The 19,436-nt window shown below is 41.8% G+C and overlaps 1 protein-coding gene across 3 annotated transcripts in view; it reads right to left on the bottom strand.

The window, feature by feature from the left end:
* The window catches only part of Smn (survival motor neuron), a 136,767-nt gene that overhangs the window by 21,937 nt on the left and 95,394 nt on the right, over positions 1 to 19,436 (bottom strand). For all 3 annotated transcript variants that reach the window (XM_067136914.2, XM_067136915.2, XM_067136913.2), the window contains exon 5: positions 14,035 to 14,214. In XM_067136914.2, coding sequence (XP_066993015.1) covers positions 14,035 to 14,214 — 180 coding nt within the window. The remainder of the gene's footprint in view (positions 1 to 14,034; positions 14,215 to 19,436) is intronic.

Below are 19,436 nucleotides of genomic sequence, written 5' to 3'. Positions count from 1 at the left end.
CTGCCACTACTAGCTCCACCACAACCACCTCAGCCACCCTGGGCAATACAGACTACATGCTATACAGAATGGCCCACTCTCGTTCAGTGACATGCACCAGCACCGACCCCACACAAATCTCCCATCAGCTGCCAGTAACCCTGGCACCAACCCGGGATTCCTCTCAAGCGGTACCTAAGCGACCCATCAGTAGACCCGCAGAGAATAATACTCACAGAACGAAGATTCCAGCAACCGAACAGACACCAGCCTTCACTGGACCAGAGAACGCATACGAAACCAATAACACCCCTCCCCGCACACCTCCTCCACCACTGAATTTCCCCCCTCCCTCTCAGGAGCCCGAAGTTATTTCCAACCCCAGAACCCTGCAGAAAGCCCATCTCTCTTACTCCTCCAACCAGCCATTGAATATCACAACCCCAGGACCATTTTCACAAAATTATTACAATTCAACTTCAGGCAGAAGACATTGCATATATTAGCCTCACTAATAATGGGGTAATTATTAACATTAATGGTGAGGACGCGGCCCGTCGACTTACCAACTCAAGTGGTGCTTCCCAACTTGGCTCAGCTTCCCCCTGACCCCCCCCCCGCCTCGCAACCAAAATCCCACCCTTAACCCCCGTGACACAGCCTCTTTAGTTGCATTATTCCATGGGGTAGACCCCGACATTTCAGAGAATACTATAATCCAAGAATTCAATGCGGAAGGGTATTCTGGTAAGGAAGGCCTTCCAGATTAAGAACAACTCGGGCCCAACCTTTATGGTCCGAATCTTCCTCCCCACCTCCCAGGATGTGGATTGCGTCCTGGAAAGTGGGGTTTCTATATTCAGGCATCACCATAGGGTGGAACCCTCCTATGCCCTCGCCCCCCAACCTATTTCATCTGAGCGCTGCCGATCTTATAACAAACATGATACTGCACATTGCACCGCCGAGCATCCGGTGTGCAGCCACTGCTTGCAGTCCCACATCACAGCCCAATGCCCCAACATGCACCTCACACCAAATGCAACACCTGCAGATATTCCCACCCAAAGCTATTCCTTTAAGTGCAAAGCCCGTCGCCAACCACCCAAGAACTGCCCTGAACTGGTCACCCCTGTCCGAACCATCGATGCCTCAACACAACCCTTCCAATCCCTCTTTCCACCCCCTACCCTTGAAGATATCATCCGATTTCTATCTCCCTCCTGAACATTCATCCCTACCACCGCCCCCTAGTCCTATCCCAAACTGCAGACTGCTGCCAACCAGACCCTGAAAGTCCACTTCCAGACCTCCCACTCCGTCCTTAACACCCACTTCCACTACCTCGAGATCCTTGTTTAACCATGGACCCTATACCTAGAAGAAGGTCCCGGCCTCCGGAACCCATCCCCATCATCTTCCTTAATATCCAGTCCTTCCAGTCCAAACGCCTACACCTCAAAGCCCACACCACCCAATACACCTCCCATGTAATCCTCCTCAATGAAACCATGCTACGCCTCCACCAGTCCGCCCATCTTCCCGGCTTCACTATTCACAGAGCAGACCACCCCCTTGATATAGGCTAAGGAGGAGCCGCAATAGTCACCCGTACATCGCTCCCCATTAGCACCCACACCCCACTCTATCCGCTCTCTATCCCCGAATCCCTAGCCATCACAGTTTACTTCCGTTCCTGGATCCTGCACCTAGCCACTATATACCACTTGTCTCATGCCCCCCTTCCCCTAGACTTCATAACCTACCCGAGCGATACCTTTCCACCTTCCTACTACTAGCCGACCTGAACCTCACCTTTAGAACCCGTAGTGAAATTAATAATCTCCAAACCCTCCTAAGTGACAGAGACTGCTCCCTAATCCCTATACCCGACAACACCCGTCCTGCCTCGAATACAACCCCAGACGCTATAATAGCCCACAACTCGCTAGTCCACATCCTCAACATCCAACTACTCCCTAGCATAGGAAGTGACCATCTACCAGTCCTCCCCCAATCCCCATTTCTAATTTCTCCAAAGCCGACTGGTCCTCCTACCAAATTGATTTAAACAAAGCCCTAGAAAACCCTCCTCTCCCTCTCACCGATCAAACTTCCATTGATACCCTTGACACGTTCATCTTTTCCACCTTAACCTCGGCCTCAGAATCCAGCATCCTCACCACCCTACATTCCCCTTCACAGCATCGATTGCCCACCCCCGCTTCCTCCAAATACAGAAACTCTCCCAATCCTACCTTCGAGAATTCACCACTACCAGTGACCACTACTTCCATCGCCTACACCGGAAAACCCTTAGAACCATCAGAAACTACCTCACAGTCCACTCCCGCCGCACCTGGGCCCAAACCTGCACTAACTTGAACTCCCACCACGCCCATCCCACTAAATTCTGGCAAAAGCTCAAAACCCTCCTCTGGACTAAACCCACCCGCAATACCCCATAACCCATTTTGGCGTAGCTACAGCCAACACCCAGCAGAAACTGGAAATCTTCGCTTAGCATTTCTCCCACCGCTTTATTCTCACCTAGACTCCAACTTCGACAACACCGATACTCCACTATATCTTTCCTTAGCCTCCCCCCCACCACTCACCCCCTCAAATAACCACACCCTCTCCCACAACCCCCTTAACACCTCCATGACACCTACTGAAATCTAATCAGTCCTGCCCAAATTCCGTAACACAGCTCCTGGACCCGATAAAACCCGCTACCTCCACATCCGACATTACCCGCTATCCCTCCTCACCCTACTGGCTGACCTCTACACCATCCTTCGCACAGGATTCTATCCCACTTCTTGGAAACATACCCCAATGCTCCTGTTCCCTAAATCTGGTAAACTCCCTTCCAAACTCTATTTCTGCTGTCCCATTACCTTGACCGCAGTCCTAGCCAAAATCCTGGATAAAATCCTGGTCCGCTGCATCCACTCCCACCTGTAATCTAACCATCTCCTACCCCCCTCACAATTAGGTTTCGGGACCAAACTTTCCACCGAAGACCAACTCTTCTGTCCCATCCAAACCACATCCAATAACTTTAACCATGCTCGTCCCCCGCTCATAATCATCTTTGACTTCAAGCTGGCCTTCGACTCTGTCTGGCACCCCGCGCTCCTCTTTCAACTAATGTTCTTCACCTTCCCCATCTCCTACATCCGTCTGATAGCCTCATACCTAACCAACCGCACTACCCACATATCCATAAACAACCAACTCTCTCCATCCCTTCCTCTCGCTCTAGGAATCCTCCAGGGATCACCTCTCTCCTGTTACTCTTTATCCTCTTCGTAGCTCATATCTCGCAACCCGCTTCTGCCGTCCAATTCCTACAGTTTGCAGATGATACAGCCATCCTGACCCCCCCTATAATAAGTCCAAACCTTTAACCGAACCATCCAACCTTACCTCGATACTTTCATCTCCAGGAGCGACTGGTCGCACCTAAAACTAAACCCCAATAATACCCCAGCCATCCTCGTCCGCCGCAATCGCGGCTAATCCAGCACCAATCACAATCCTGATCACCTCAACCTCAAAGTCTGGGACACCTGCATCTGCACCCAACCCATCTTAAAATACCTTGGCATCCTCTTTGACCAGCACCTAACCTTTTGCCCCCACTTCCAACACCTTAAGTCCAAGATGGCCACCCATGCCTGACTGGTGCGCCGCATAGCTGGCACAGGGTATGGTCTCCAATCCTCCCTCCTCCTCCTCCTCCATACACACATAAGACATTTGTCCGACCTCCCATAACCTACGGACTCGCCACATGGGCAGCCATAGCTAAATCCAACCCTAACCTCTGTCGCCACCTCCTTTCCATAGAATGACGCACCGTACACCACGCCCTCTGGCTCACCTTCCGCTATCCCACCTCGGACCTCCACGACATCTTTACATTCTCCAAACTTAACTCCTACGTCCTCACCCAATTCCAGCACGCCTACCGACGAACCCTTGACCGTGACCACCCCATACCTAAACCACCTCCTCAATGGCCCACCTCCCCCCTCCCCACATTTCATCCAAACACCTTTCCACTTATACCGCTCCCTTCCCCCACCCTGAGGTGATGCCACCCTGAGGACTGTGACTACACTACATCAGCTCCCACCCCACCTCCCCACCCACAATAGCACCCATCCCCGAATAGTAATAATATATTACATGACACACTTGGGAGCAAGCACACGCGTCCTTACCATTCCTCCTTCAATCTGATTCCCTCCTGCCCTGTGTGCAGAAACTAACAATCCACATTACAGCCAAATATTTGTTATCCACCTATTTATTTTATTTGATTTACTACATTATAACCAAACAATCCTGTGTATATCAAACATATATAAGACTTCATTTCAACAAAATATATATTATTTACTCATTTATTTATGTTTTTTATCCTGTATCCAGCAATCCTGTATATATTAATTCACATAATAATTGTTATGTATAACTTCATTTCAACTATATAGATGTCATTTATTTATTTTCATTTTCCACATTGTAGTCATCAATCTTGTATATAACCTCATTGCATCTAAATATGTATTTTATTTAATTTCTATGTAATCATATTATTTTTCTACCCTATACACAATTAAGTATTAATTTTGCATTAATTTTTTTTTTCCTAGTGGTTTTATGTCGCACTGACACAGATAGGTCTTATGGCGACGATGGGATAGGAAAGGCCTAAGATTTGGAAGGAATCGGCCGTGGCCTTAATTAAGGTACAACCCCAGCATTTGCCTGGTGTGAAAATGGGAAACCACGGAAAACCATCTTCAGGGCTGCCGACAGTGGGATTCGAACCCACTATCTCCCGGATGCAAGCTCACAGACGCGCGCTCGTTACCGCACAGCCAACTCGCCCGGTTTGCATTAATCTGTAGTAGAAACAACTAACATTTGTAGATATTGTAATACGTAATATAATGAACCCTTATGACCACTATAAACCAAATATGTATTATTTTTATAGAAGTTAATTGTAACTTAAAATGCAATGACCTCTCTGTATATATTGTATTGTAAATATTGTATGGTACATTGTTGACCAGTTAATGTACCTCTCCAACACCAATATAAACTATGTACTGTGTTGTTTGAGTCATCAGTCCATAGACTGTTTGATGCAGCTCTCCATGCCACTCTATCCTGCGCTAACCTTTTCATTTCTACGTAACTATTGCATCCTACATCTGCTCTAATCTGCTTGTCATATTCATACCTTGGTCTACCCCTACCGTTCTTACCACCTACACTTCCTTCAAAAACCAACTGAACAAGTCCTGGGTGTCTCAAGATGTGTCCTATCATTCTATCTCTTCTTTTCGTCAAATTTAGCCAAATCGATCTCCTCTCACCAATTCGATTCAGTATCTCTTCATTCGTGATTCGATCTATCCATCTCACCTACAGCATTCTTCTGTAACACCACATTTAAAAAGCTTCGATTCTCTTTCTTTCTGAGCTAGTTATCGTCCATGTTTCACTTCCATACAATGCCACGCTCCACACGAAAGTCTTCAAAAACATCTTTCTAGTTCCGATATCAATGTTTGAAGTGAGCAAATTTCTTTTCTTAAGAAAGCTTTTCCTTGCTTGTGCTAGTCTGCATTTTATGTCCTCCTTACTTCTGCCATCGTTAGTTATTTTACTACCCAAGTAACAATATTCATCTACTTCCTTTAAGACTTCATTCCCTCATCTAATATTTCGTGCATCGCCTGCCTTTGTTCGACTGCACTCCATTATTTTTGTTTTGGACTTATTTATTTTCATCTTGTACTCTTTACCCAAGATTTCGTCCATTCCATTCAGCAACTTGAGATCTTCTGCATTCTCAGATAAAATAACAGTATCATCGACAAATCTCAAGGTTTTGATTTCCTCTCCTTGGACTGTGATTCCATTTCCAAATTTCTCTTTGATTTCCTTTACTGCCTGTTCTATGTAAACATTGAAAAGGAGAGGGGACAAACTGCAACCTTGCCTCACTCCTTTCTGGATTGCTGCTTCTTTTTCAAAGCCCTCGATTCTTATCACCGCAGACTGATTTCTATACAGATTGTAGATAATTCTTCGTTCTTGGTACCGGATCACTATCATCTTCAGAATCATAAATAGCTTGGTCCAATCAACATTATCGAATGCCTTTTCTTGATCTACGAATGCCATGTACGTGGGCTTGTCCTTCTTGATTCGATCCTCTAAGATCAGACGTAAAGTCAGTATTGCTTCACGTGTGCCTACATTTCTTCTGAAGCCAAACTGATCTTCTCCCAACTCAGCTTCTACTTGTTTTTCCATTCTTTTGTAAATAATACGTGTTAAAATTTTGCAGGCATGAGATAGTAAACTAATGGTGCGGTAGTTTTCACACCTGTCAGCACCGGCATTCTTGGGAATAGGTATAACAACATTCTTCCGAAAATCGGATGGGACTTCTCCTGTCTCATACATCTTGCACACTAAATGAAATAACCTTGCCATGCTGGTTTCTCCTAAGACAGTCAGTAATTCAGAGGGAATGCCATCAATTCCAAGTGCCTTGTTCCTATTGAGGTCACTCACAGCTCTGTCAAACTCTGACCTCAAAATTGGGTCTCCCATTTCATCAGCATCAACAGCCTCTTCATGTTCCAGAACCAAATTATTTACATCTTTACCTTGATATAACTGTTGGATATGCTCCTGCCATCCTTCTGCTTTGTCTTCTTTCCCTAGAAGTGGCTTTCCATCTGAGCTCTTAATATTCATACACCTAGATTTCCTTTCTCCAAAGGTTTCCTTGATTTTCCTGTATGCAGCATCTACCTTACCCAGGACCATACAGCCTTCGACATCCTTGCACTTCTCCTTCAGCCATTCTTCCTTAGCTACCTTGCACTTTCTATCCACTTGATTCTTTAATCGCCTGTATTCTTTTCTGCCCTCTTCATTTCTAGCATTCTTGTATTTTCGTCGTTCATCAATCAGGTCTAGTATCTCCTGAGTTATCCACTGATTCTTAGTTGATCTTTTCTTCCTTCCTAACATTTCTTCAGCAGCCCTACTGACTTCATTCTTCATGACTCTCCACTTTTCCTCTACATTGTTTCCTTCAGCCTTTTCATTTAGTCCTTGTGCAACATGTTCCTTGAAACAATCCCTCACACTCTTTTCTTTCAACTTGTCTAGATCCCATCTTTTTGCATTCTTTCCTTTCTTCCATTTCTTCAACTTCAGATGGCATTTCATGACCAACAAGTTATGGTCAGAGTCCACGTCTGCTCCTGGGAAAGTTTTGCAATCCAACACCTGGCTTCTGAATCTCTGCCTAATCATAATGAAGCCTATTTGATACCTTCCGGTGTCTCCAGGTCTCGTCCACGTATACAGCCGTCCTTTGTGGTGTTTGAACCAAGTATTGGCAAGGACTAAATTATGATCAGTGCAGAATTCAACCAGCCGACTTCCTCTTTCGTTCCTTTGTCCCAATCCAAATTCTCCTACTGTACTACCTTCTCTTCCTTGGCCTACCACTGCATTCCAGTCTCCCATCACAATTAGATTCTCGTCACCTTTTACATATTGTATTAAATCTTCTACCTCCGCATATATATTCTTTCAATTTCTTCATCATCCGCTGAACTAGTAGGCATATAGACCTGCACTATTGTGGTGGGCATTGGTTTGGTGTCTATCTTGACAACAATAATTCTTTCACTATGCTGGTCATAGTAGCTTACCCGCTGCCCTATTTTCTTATTCATTATTAAACCAACTCCTGCATTTCCCCTGTTTGATTTTGTGTTGATAATTCGGTAGTCGCCTGACCAAAAATCTTGTTCTTCCTGCCAACGTACTTCACTTATACCAACTACATCTAACTTTAGCCTATCCATCTCCCTTTTCAGGTTCTCTAACCTACCACAACGATTCAAACTTCTAACATTCCACGCTCTGACTCGCAGAATGTCAGTATCCGTCTTCCTGATAAATTGTAAATAACTCAAGGAATAAATAAATGAGAGGTAAAAATCCCCTCCCCTCCCTCCTCTACAAAGTCAATCTACACCTACCCGCAACCTACCCCATCGAGGAGGGGAATGAAATCCTCTCAATTGGTATGTACGGTATGCACTAGCCATGTGTCTTGGTAGGTGTGCTATTTACCAACTGATGAGCCCAAATTAGCACCATGGGGAGAAACACTGGCAACCAGGAATGAGTTAGCGGGAAAATTTATAATGTCCCATAACGGACCAACTATATTGGTATTATATGTCCGCGGACCAACAGGTAGTCCAATTCCTGGGGGCTTTAAAATACTGGGACACCCTCTCTCCAGGGGTCATAAATATGGAGGGCACTTACCCTGGGTTATGGGTGAAGTCCTCAACAACATCTATGGCGGAGAAGATGAACTTCGGTACGGTAGAGATGGCGGAAGGGGCAAACCCATAGCGTCTGTACTCCAGATGAGCGACTACGAAATGCGTATGTCTCTATGTTAGGGGCGGCTTAATTTGACTTTGGGTGTGGCAAGCCCATCGTAACAATAGCCTATATGGATAAAGCAGATATAGTGCCTCGGAAAAGGGTGCTGGGGGAACTGTGAGAAGTGGGCAACCAGCACCAAACTACAGATCCCGACAGTAAATGTCCTGCCACTGACGGGAAAGACAGAAGAACTGGTTGACTTCATGAAAGAAAAAGATATAGCCATACTTGGACTGTGCGAGACCAAGAAGAGGGGTACGGAAGAGATGCTTCTTAAAGAAGGATACAGGCTGTATTACAGCGGAGGATCTGAAACAAAAAATGGAGTGGCCATCATACTTAGAAATCCAAGAATATGTGGAATCTACAAAATGCATCAGCAATAGGATGATGGTTATGAGACTCCAGTTTGAAAATGGCATGAAAGTACTATTTCACTTGGACTTTGGGTGTGGCAAGCCCATCGTAACAATAGCCTATATGGATAAAGCAGATAAAGCGGATTGTTTTAGAGGATGTTTTAGAGGAAGTGGATAGACAGATAGAAGAGAAGGAAGGGCTATTGATGGGAGATCAGAATGGAAAGACAAGGAAAGGAAGATGTTGTAGGGCCTTTTGGATATGGAAATGTAAATCCAGAAGGCGAGTTGTTGGTGAATTTTTGCATGAGGAATGAAACGATTCTTGGAAACACCTGGTTTAGGAAGAAGAACAGTCAGAAGATATCAAGGTATAGTTGGGGAGACAGACGAACAAAGACCATGACTGATTATATAATCATCGGGAAAGAACAACGGAAGAGCCTTTTACATGTTACAGACATGCCTGAAGAAGCCTTTGGTGGAGATCATATTGTGATAAGAAAACTGAAAGTGGGAAAGATTGAAAAAACCCCATTAAGAAGAGAGAGAGAAGAATTAAAGTATGGAAGTTGAAGGAGAAAAACTTACAAGAAGAATTTCAAAGAGAAATAATACCCTAGGTACCTAGGATGGAGATGGGGAATGTTGAAGATGAATGGAAAAGATTTAAGGAAGCACTGGCTGGATATGCAGAAAAGGTATGTGGTAGAACATCAGGAAATATGAAAGACAAAGAGACACACTGGTGGAACGATATGGTAAAGATTAAGGTGAAGGAAAAGAAAATAGCATGGAAAGAATGGAAAACATCTAAGACTGAAGAAAGTAGAAGAAAATATGTGGAGGCAAAGACTTTGGCCAAGAAAGTAGTGGAGGAAGAAAATAGGAAAAGCTGGGCGTTAATCACACAGAAAATGAGAGATGATATGCAGGCAGCAAGAAATGATTGTATGGTATCATAAAAAACAAAATGAGAGATTAAGTAAAAATTATATTTGTGAAGGATGAAGATGGCGTAACAACAAAGCCAGAAGAAATAGATGGAGAGAGAATTTTCAGAAGTTGCTGAACATGAGAACTAATGACAGTCATTCAACGGACCACCAGGAAAGGCAATTAGTTGATGAAGAAATGGATAAAGAAACTACAATGAATGACATTGAAATGGCAGTAAGAAAGATAAAAAATGGAAAAACTGCTGGAATAGATAAAATTTCAGTGGAGATGATAAAGGCAGCTGGAGCTGTAGGTTTGCAGTGGACGTATCGAGTTCTCAGGATTGTCTGGGAGAATGAGGACCTTGAGGATTGGCGAAAAGGAATAATCATCCCAATTTTCAAGAAAGGCGATAAGAAAGTGTTGAAGAACTACAAGGGAAATACTCTAATATCCCATGTTTCTAAGATAATGGAGAGGATACTGGAAAGGAGGATAAGGTTGAGGGTTGAAAATCAGATACAGGAAAATCAGTTAGGTTTCAAAAATGGAAGGTCAACAGTAGAGCCCATTTTCATTATGAGACAACTAATGGAAAAGCAGTGGGAGTATGGGAATGATTTGGTGATGACATTCATTGACAATGAAAAGGCATATGACAGTGTCCCCAGGACTAAAGTTTGGGACAGTCTGGTGCAAAAAGGAATTGGACACGGATTAATAAAAATGATCATGGCAATGTACAAGGAATGTTGTAGTTGCGTGCAAACACAAGTTGGCAGGACAAGTTGGTTCATAATCACTAGTGGGCTGAGACAGGGAAGTGTTCTATCACCAATCCTGTTTACAATAGTAATGGATGACATCATGAGAACAGCAAAAGCAGCATATGAAAGAAGAGAAATGAACATCATGTTATTTGCAGATGATGATGTGATTTGGTGAGAAGAGGACATGAATGTTCAAGAACAGCTGGACGTGGTGAATGGGAAGATCGAAGAATGTGGATTGAAAATAAGTGTAGAAAAGAGTAAAACTCTTGTTATGACTAGAGAGGAGAAAGAAGGGAAAGGTCAGGCAAGCCCCTGGAAGTAGTGGAGACGTTCAAATATCTGGGGAGTGAATTAATGGAGAATGCTTGACTGGATGCTGAAATTAGTAATAGGATTCAAGCTGGAAGCTGTTTCTATCATCGTGTAAGAAACATATTATGGGACAAAGATGTGCCAATGGAAGCAAAGGAAACTATGTACAAGATGTATTACGTACCCATAACAACTTACGGAGCAGAAAATTGGACAATGACAAAGAAGGATGAGAGTCGAATACAGGCAGCCGAAATGAAGTTCCTGAGGAGTATGATACGGAAGAATAGAAGAGACAAAATAAGGAATGAGAAAATCCTGGAAGAAATTGCATTGGGAAAAATGAATGATAGATTAAGATGGTTTGGGCACATAAGGCAAATGAGTGATGAAAGAGTGCCAAAAAAGGTGATGGAAATGCAAATGCAAGGAAGGAGAGGACGCGGACGACCACGACTGAGATGGAAGGACAATTCAACGCAGTATTACAGAAAGAAACCTCGACTGGGACACAGTGTTGGAGGAGGAGGGGTGGAAAGACAAAAGAAAGTGGAGAGGAGCCACATTTGCCCCTAACCGGCTACAGCTGAATAATGGGAAATGATGATAATGATGATGATGATGATGATGATGCCTATGTGACTGCGAGGACTGTCCGATGAAGACTCTGAGAAGCCAATTTGACCTCAAGAAGACCTGAAACTGGTCCACAGCTTACTTCCCAGCACAGAGCAGCTTGATTACAGTTTGAGCGTCAACACTGCAATTGGACTGTGGAGCACCGGCCAATGGTACTGTTCACAGATGAGTCATTATTATGCTTCTGGTCACCTAATGGTAGAGAGAGAGTGTGTGGAGAAGGCGTGGGAAGCGATATTCACCTTGCAATATCTCCAAAATGTCGCAGTCCAAACCCCAAAATCCCACAGAACATCTGTGGGATTGCTTCACAGAAACGTCCGGCGGCACAACTTTGGCACCCTCAACGTAATGCGAGCAATAATTTTGGAAGAATGGGACTCGTCCCCCAGGAATGATCCAGGACCTTCTAGCTAGCATGCCGTGAAGGATGGATGCCGTAATCATCGCTAGGGATGGTAACACCCAAAAAGATAAATGTAGAGTGTCTTCAAGAAAACTTTCAGTGGTATGTTCATGTGTTTACTTAGTGTTATGCAATGTTAATTTAAGGTAATGAAATTTTCATAAATTACAGCATCTAAGAACATTTTGGATAAACTTCAAAAATAAGAGCCTCAATAATCAGTATGAAGTATGCAGAACACTGGTTAACTTCATTTTATAATAATATATTGTAGAAATGAAGAAAAAGTAAGGCTTAAAATGAATAAATACAGTTTTTGTCAGTAAATTAAAGTGATCCATCTTTTTTATCCACCAGTGTATATATCCACTAGAATGCAGCAGAAATTTAAACCTATGTGCTCTTAAGCGAAAATAGGTCAGACTATTTCAAGCACTTTAGAAAGACAAAGAAACACTGACTTGGGCTGATTTATACATACAAGGAAGGCAGAGATCTTCACCTTCAAAGATATACCATTTCCATCTTAACAACTTTAAAAATTTACAAGCTAGAAGAAAATGAAGTTAGGCTTACAGGGGATCTATACTATGCATGGAGGTTGGCAGCATGTGAAGAAAAGGAGGTCTATAGGACATATGGAGTCAAGGGGTTAATTAAGGTACAGCCCCAGCATTTGCCAGATGTTAAAATGGGAAACTTCGGAAAACCATCTTCAGGGCTGCTGACAGTGGGGTTCGAACCCACTATCCCTCGAATGCAAGCTGATGGTTATATGACCGAAAATATGCACTAACCTCTGAAATCAGTGATGCACCCTGCCATATCTCGAGGTGTAACACATTCTTACTTAATTTTAGTATATAACATTAAAATTAAGCAATCGTTTACTTCAGCCTATATTTCTAACGAGTTAACATCTGCAACCGGCCATGTTATTTACGCATTTATTATGAAAATATGTTCTCCTCTTTCATTTCAAATTTTTTTACAGAACAGCAGTTGATGAGAGAGCTCGCTAGTGCACAGAGCGAGAAAATAATACCAAAGATGATGAATGCATTCAATGTAATTGCTGGAGTGCATAAATTTTGATAATGGAAGAAATAGTGAGTGCTTAATCGCTCGTAATAATAGCTGCATCAGTGATACGGTTCTTGCTGTAACCAAAGAATAATACACAGTTTAATATAGGAATTTTCAAGGGACAGAAAAGAATATGCCACTATAACGGGGTTCTCAATATACATATATGAATTTCATGTTTAAATCAGTTATGTGTAACTCAGAAAAAAATCTATAATTCATCGAGATTTGTAACAATCTACAATTAATTCAAAACTAGTTTTAACTAGATTATGTATAAAACAGTTTTGCCAGGCTGAATGGCTCAGACGGTTGAGGCGCTGGCCTTCTGACCCCAACTTGGCAGGTTCCTGGTCCAGTCCGGTAGTATTTCAAGATGCTCAAATATGGCAGCCTCGTGTCGGTAGATTTACTGGTACGTAAAAGAACTCCTGCGGGACTAAATTCCGACACACCTCAGCGTCTCCGAAAACCGTAAAAGTAGTTAGTGGGACGCACAGCAAATAACATTATTAAACCAGCTTCAACTGTATATACTGTATGAACAAATTTTTCAAAGGATGCTGTTATATTCATTAACACAGTGTCTTAAAAATATAAAGAAAACAACATGAAATCAATCATGCAAATAAGCAAGGGCAGTTTGTATGTGATTTCTGGTCTTTAAGGGAATGTGTAAGTCAGCTAAACCAAGGACAGGGGACCCAAATACAAAAGCTGGAAAAGGAAGAGTGTTCACACGTCTCACCTTTGGGGTCAAGACAGAATGAGATTTCACCAAAGAAGGGTGAACAAGAACTGCGAAAGGGAGGTGTCAACCTAGTGAGGAACACAAGATGCATACATCACAAATTGAGTCTGGAGAAGCAAGTTGATTGACCAGAAAAATATGCAGTGTAATACCAAACTGATATTGTATCAGAGGAGGATTGGTATGTACTGAGCTGTAAAATGAATTTTTTTAATGATCCCTGATTAATATGAATTAATAAATTAATTAATTATGAACGATACTTACCATAGGTGGCATATGAGTAGGAGAAAACTGAGGTGGGTATGGTCCTGCTCTTCCAGACATTCGACCTCCTTGAACAGGCCAATCTTTCTTATTGGGATATATCTTAGAATAACTTGCTGACTTAATACTTGATGGTCCCTTAGAGCCTTCCCCATCGCTGTACTCCATTTTTAGTCCATTCTTAAAAAGAGAAGTACATTCATGTAATATACTAAAGATATTTACCATATTTACTCGCATAATTTGTCCCTTTTTTTCTTAAAATTTAGAGAGCAAAATTTGAGAGGGGGAAAATACGTCAATATTATGTGATGACTACACAAAAATCGGACATAAAATTGAGATATACAAGTTCAAAAATTTTTATTTACCAAATGAATATTTAAAAGCAAATAACACAAAATATGAAGAGTTGTGAGACTTCTTCAATCATCATGCCTTGTTAAAGTTCAAAAGTGGCAGCATTACAGATGATCTCGATCTTGGGGTCAGCCCTAGCAACACAAACATTGCATAATAAGTATCAGGCATAAAAAGTGTGGGAATCAAAGTTAGCTCATTAAGTGCATAAATAAAATCAATGTACCTGACCTTTACTCTCCACAGCTTTCTTAGGAAGACGTACAGGTAAACAGATAATCTTCATCAGCGGAGTTGATCATATTCATTGCATTGTCCCACGTGATGTATCTTATGAGCCATCCATCACGTCAGATATCCCAGTCTTCTTGAAGCTCTTCGTAACAATATCTTCCACGATCATATTCCAAGCTCGAAGAATCCAAGTGCACAATTGTTCGATGCCGGGTCTCTTAATGTTGCCCCTTTTTGTCAGTTCGAAGTAACCAGATGCCATTCATTCCCCATACAACCAGCAGAGATGATCTTTGAATGGTTTATTCACCAAGACATCTAGCAGCTATAAAACTGATGTTAGCCTCCCTGATATTATGATGGGAACGGTGTTAAGGTGAGACGTCTCATTTTTTTAATGGGCACTGCTAAACGGACACAAAAAGTGTCCGGAACAAGAATGGATTCTTTTATGAAGTAAAGCCCCAAGGTGTCACTTCCACACAACATTCTGCCAGTCTTTCATTACATTGTTCCTGAACTCAAACGACAATGCCAACTGGAAGATTGCACTTCGGCAGAGTTTTTCTTTTGAAAACTAGAGAAGGTGGTTGGTAGCTTTCTACTGTCTGCTATAACTGCCAAAATGACGGGTACACCGTAATTTCACCGCGCCTGTTGTTCGTCTTTGCAGACTAAGTCCGTATCTCTGCATAAAATGAACAGTCCATCCTATGTTCACCTTAGATTGCACTCTTGGAATGTCATGTTTCTTCGCTACATCCTTCACTTTCATCTCATTTCATGTGGTACAGCAATGCCATTTCTCAGTTCCATTACACAGTTACGCAATTCTTTCTAAACCTTGGGAAATGTTCCGCACTTTGGACCACAAAACAATTACGCGGATTTACCTTTCTTTGTTTCTTCTTTCTGAGTCTGCAAATAGCAAATTAATTTTGGTTCTACTTCAAATTCTCTTCCTGCACATTTGATTCCCTATTTTCTGCAAAATAAACAACCGTAAGTTTAAAATGTATGGTATAACTACTATTCTTTCGTCCCATTTTGCTCTACACTTTACAACTTGCTTGTCTTGCTACTATAAGAAAGTGAATGCAGCTGCTTGTTTCCTTATCTCTGGTCCTGCCCAGAGGCAGGCCAGGGTCGTAGGTAATTGGAAGAGATCGTTAATGGCCTTAGAATTTCCGTTAGCTTGGAACCAAGGAAACAGGCTTGTGACATTCCAAGGGGTGTTCAATTTCTTACCAAAGATGCTAGTGGAAATTATGCATCACAGAAAAAATGAGAGAATAATTTAGAAAATAAGAACAAAAAACAAAAACAAAAAACTAGAGGGGAAAATTATGTACCATGGAAGGAGCATTATGCAAGTAAATACAGTAATTACATAAACTACACAAAACAAAGAAGTTAAGAATAATTGAGGTAAAGATTGAATGAAAATACATGCAACCGCCGTTTATTGTGAACTTTATTGTTCTGTGCTATAACACAAGCTTTTAATAATAATAATAATAATAATAATAATAATAATAATAATAATAATAATAATAATAATAATATGAATTTGTCCATCTCCAGATTTATTTTGGAAAAAAACTAATGTAATGTTGCCTGCCCACCAAAATACCACTGCATTTCGGAAATATAAAAAAATTAAATCCATTCATTTTCAGGACCTTGGAGAGACCATTACCATCAAAGCATCAAAGAAACCCTGAAACATTGAGCCAAATGCACGAAAGCAGCTCTTCACCTCAGTAATTCCATTTATCAGCCCAGATCAATCTCATGTCAGAACAAATACCACCACCATACCATAGTAGTATGTCCTGAAGCCCCACATGTCATTGAATGCTTGGCTCTCGCTCATGACAGTGAGATACAGAGGATTCAAATAAAAGAGAGGGAATTCCTATCAAAGATCCTCAGCTTGCATCAAATGTCTGAGGGTTAGTAGTTAGTTAGTAAGTAATATTTTATTTTACCTGGCAAGGTTAAGGCCTTCAGGCCTTCTCTTCCATCTAACCAGGCACTGAAATATACATATATTACACTGTATCACTTTACAATAATAGATTTAATACTAACTAAATTAACAGTAATACAAGAATGATGAGTGATAAGATTAAATTAAGATGAAATAAATTAGATATAATAAAAGGATAAATTATTAAAACTAATATCCTACATGTAAAAAAGAGGTAGTACATAAAATTTATTAACATCTGAGAAACAGATCAGATAATAATTTTAGACTAATCTTGTACCAGAACATCCATGACAATAGAATGGTTGTGAGTAGCAGCATCAAGTTTACAGATGATCCTTACTGGTGCATAAAATGTCTCCACAGTGCTTCCTTGAAAGTGTGAATAGCGCTTAACCCTCTGATACTTTCGGGAAGGAGGTTCCACTCACGGCAGGAAATTACCGTGAATGATTAATCGTAGATGGCATATCTATAGGTAGGTAAAGCAAGGATGGAAATTTTTTTTTTTTTTTTTTTTTGCTAGGGGCTTTACGTCGCACCGACACAGATAGGTCTTATGGCGACGATGGGATAGGAAAGGCCTAGGAGTTGGAAGGAAGCGGCCGTGGCCTTAATTAAGGTACAGCCCCAGCATTTGCCTGGTGTGAAAATGGGAAACCACGGAAAACCATCTTCAGGGCTGCCGATAGTGGGATTCGAACCTACTATCTCCCGGATGCAAGCTCACAGCCGCGCGCCTCTACGCGCACGGCCAACTCGCCCGGTGATGGAATTATTAGTACATCTGGTGTTATAACTGTGATAAGAAGATAGGTATTTGAAATATGAAGTAAGGTAATATGGCTGTGATGAATGAAGGGTTTTATGGAGATAGCATAGGGTATGCACAGTGTGACTGATTTCTAGTCGGGGCCAAGATAGGTGGTTATATGAAGGAGTTACATGGTTATAGTACTGTAGGTTACAGGCGTATCTCACACATGCATTTTGACCATGCTGTAATCTCCTCAATAACTTGCATCCAGCGTCTCTATAAATCACGTCACTATAGTCGAAATGAGGGAAAACCAGAGCTTCTACCAGCATTTTTTTAGTTTCTCAGGAAATAAGTATTTATAACCGTGCAGTATGTGCAATGCAGAGAATGTTTCCTGAGTGATGTTCGCAATATGCGTTATCCATGACCTGTCATCACCGAAAGTAATGCCTAGGACTTTTACTGATGACGTGAATGGTATGTTAGTATTACAGAACCTTACAGATGTAATCTCTGGTCGACTGACCTTTGCAAGTATTTTCGGGTATCCAAGGATGATGGCTTGCGTTTTTGCTGGGTTTAACGGAAGACCACATCTCAAAGACCAAGAAGAAAATGATGTTAGATCCTGATTGATTTTGTCTATGGCCAAAAATATTACATCTGGAGATGTATGGAGGTAAATTTGTACATCATCAGCATAAATATGGTATTTGCAGTGCGTTAGGTTTTGGAAGACATCATTAATGTAAATAGAAAAAAGAAGGGGTCCTAACACCGACCCTTGAGGCACACCACACTGCACGGACTGTCAAGTTGAATTGTTTATCCTATCTGTAACACATTGTCAACTGCCATGCAGATAGGAATGCAACCAAAGGAGGGCAGTGTCCAAGAAATGGAGGGAATAAAATTTTGAGAGCAAAATGTCAATGTCAACAGAGTCAAAAGCTTTGCTCAAGTCTAGAAGTATTAAAACTGTCACTTCTTTGTTGTCCATTGCTTCTCGAATGTCTTCTGTGACCTTCAGTAGTGCCGTTGTAGTGCTGTGTGCTTGACGAAAACCAGATTGTAGGGGGTCAAGTAAGTTGTAAGTCGTCACGTAGTCTGTTATTTGTCTATGAGCAATGAACTTTAGCGCTTTGGATAAAGCAGAAAGTATGCAGATGGCTCTATAGTCAGATGGTTAAAAGTTGGGTTATCTGAGGAGAGTTAGTTTCAAGAAGGTTTACATTGAAGTCGCCCATAATAATTATATTTGAGTAATGAGTGACTAAATCTTGTATTTGAGTCTCTAGATCGCATAATAAAACGCATTTGGTGGCTTATATACTACACCCAGAAGACATTTTACTTCACTCACAGTTATTTCCATGAACACAAACTCGAGTTTTCACTCGTACGGACCTGGAGACCTACACATTATTTTAGGGCATAGACTGGTCATAACATATGCGGCGGTACCACCGGAGGGCTTACTTAATCTGTCGGATCTAAGCAATGTATAACCCACCAGCTGCAGTCTTTCTATTGCGTGATGTGGTTTTAACCAAGATTCGGAATTTAATACTGTGTGAAAACTGGGAGGCATAAATAGAGTTTTAATTTCGTCCATTCGCGCCTTCGCAAGGAGGCTTTGAGCGTTTATATGGCAAATCTTGAAAGCATTACTGTACGGAGAAAGCTGGTGGTTAATGATGTCCCTTGTCGACTGGGAATGGCAAGAAAGCTCAGATGACAATAGGAGTGTGTTGCCGGCACAGCTGGTTCCAGGAACATTGGGGGAGGGTGGAGTAAGCGAAAGTCTTTGAGGAATGTTTGGGGAAGAGGGAAGCCTGTTCGTTTGTTTCAAGTTCGTTATCAGGGGGACTAAGCGCAGTTGAATCCGGTTTCTCCACTTTCAATTTTATTTTCTATGTAACTTACGATGTTCTTAGTTATACTGGAGATGATTATGACAATAATGGGAATGGAACTAACAATTTACAGCAATCAGTATAATAATGACAATATTGCAATAATGTAAGTGGAAATAAATACGATAAAAATAAGGCA

Source organism: Anabrus simplex, chromosome 1 (genome assembly GCF_040414725.1).
Source record: "Anabrus simplex isolate iqAnaSimp1 chromosome 1, ASM4041472v1, whole genome shotgun sequence".
Taxonomy (NCBI): Eukaryota; Metazoa; Arthropoda; class Insecta; order Orthoptera; family Tettigoniidae; genus Anabrus; species Anabrus simplex.
The sequence above is the reverse complement of the archived record's forward strand: the minus strand, read 5'-3'. Positions and strand labels throughout refer to the sequence as shown.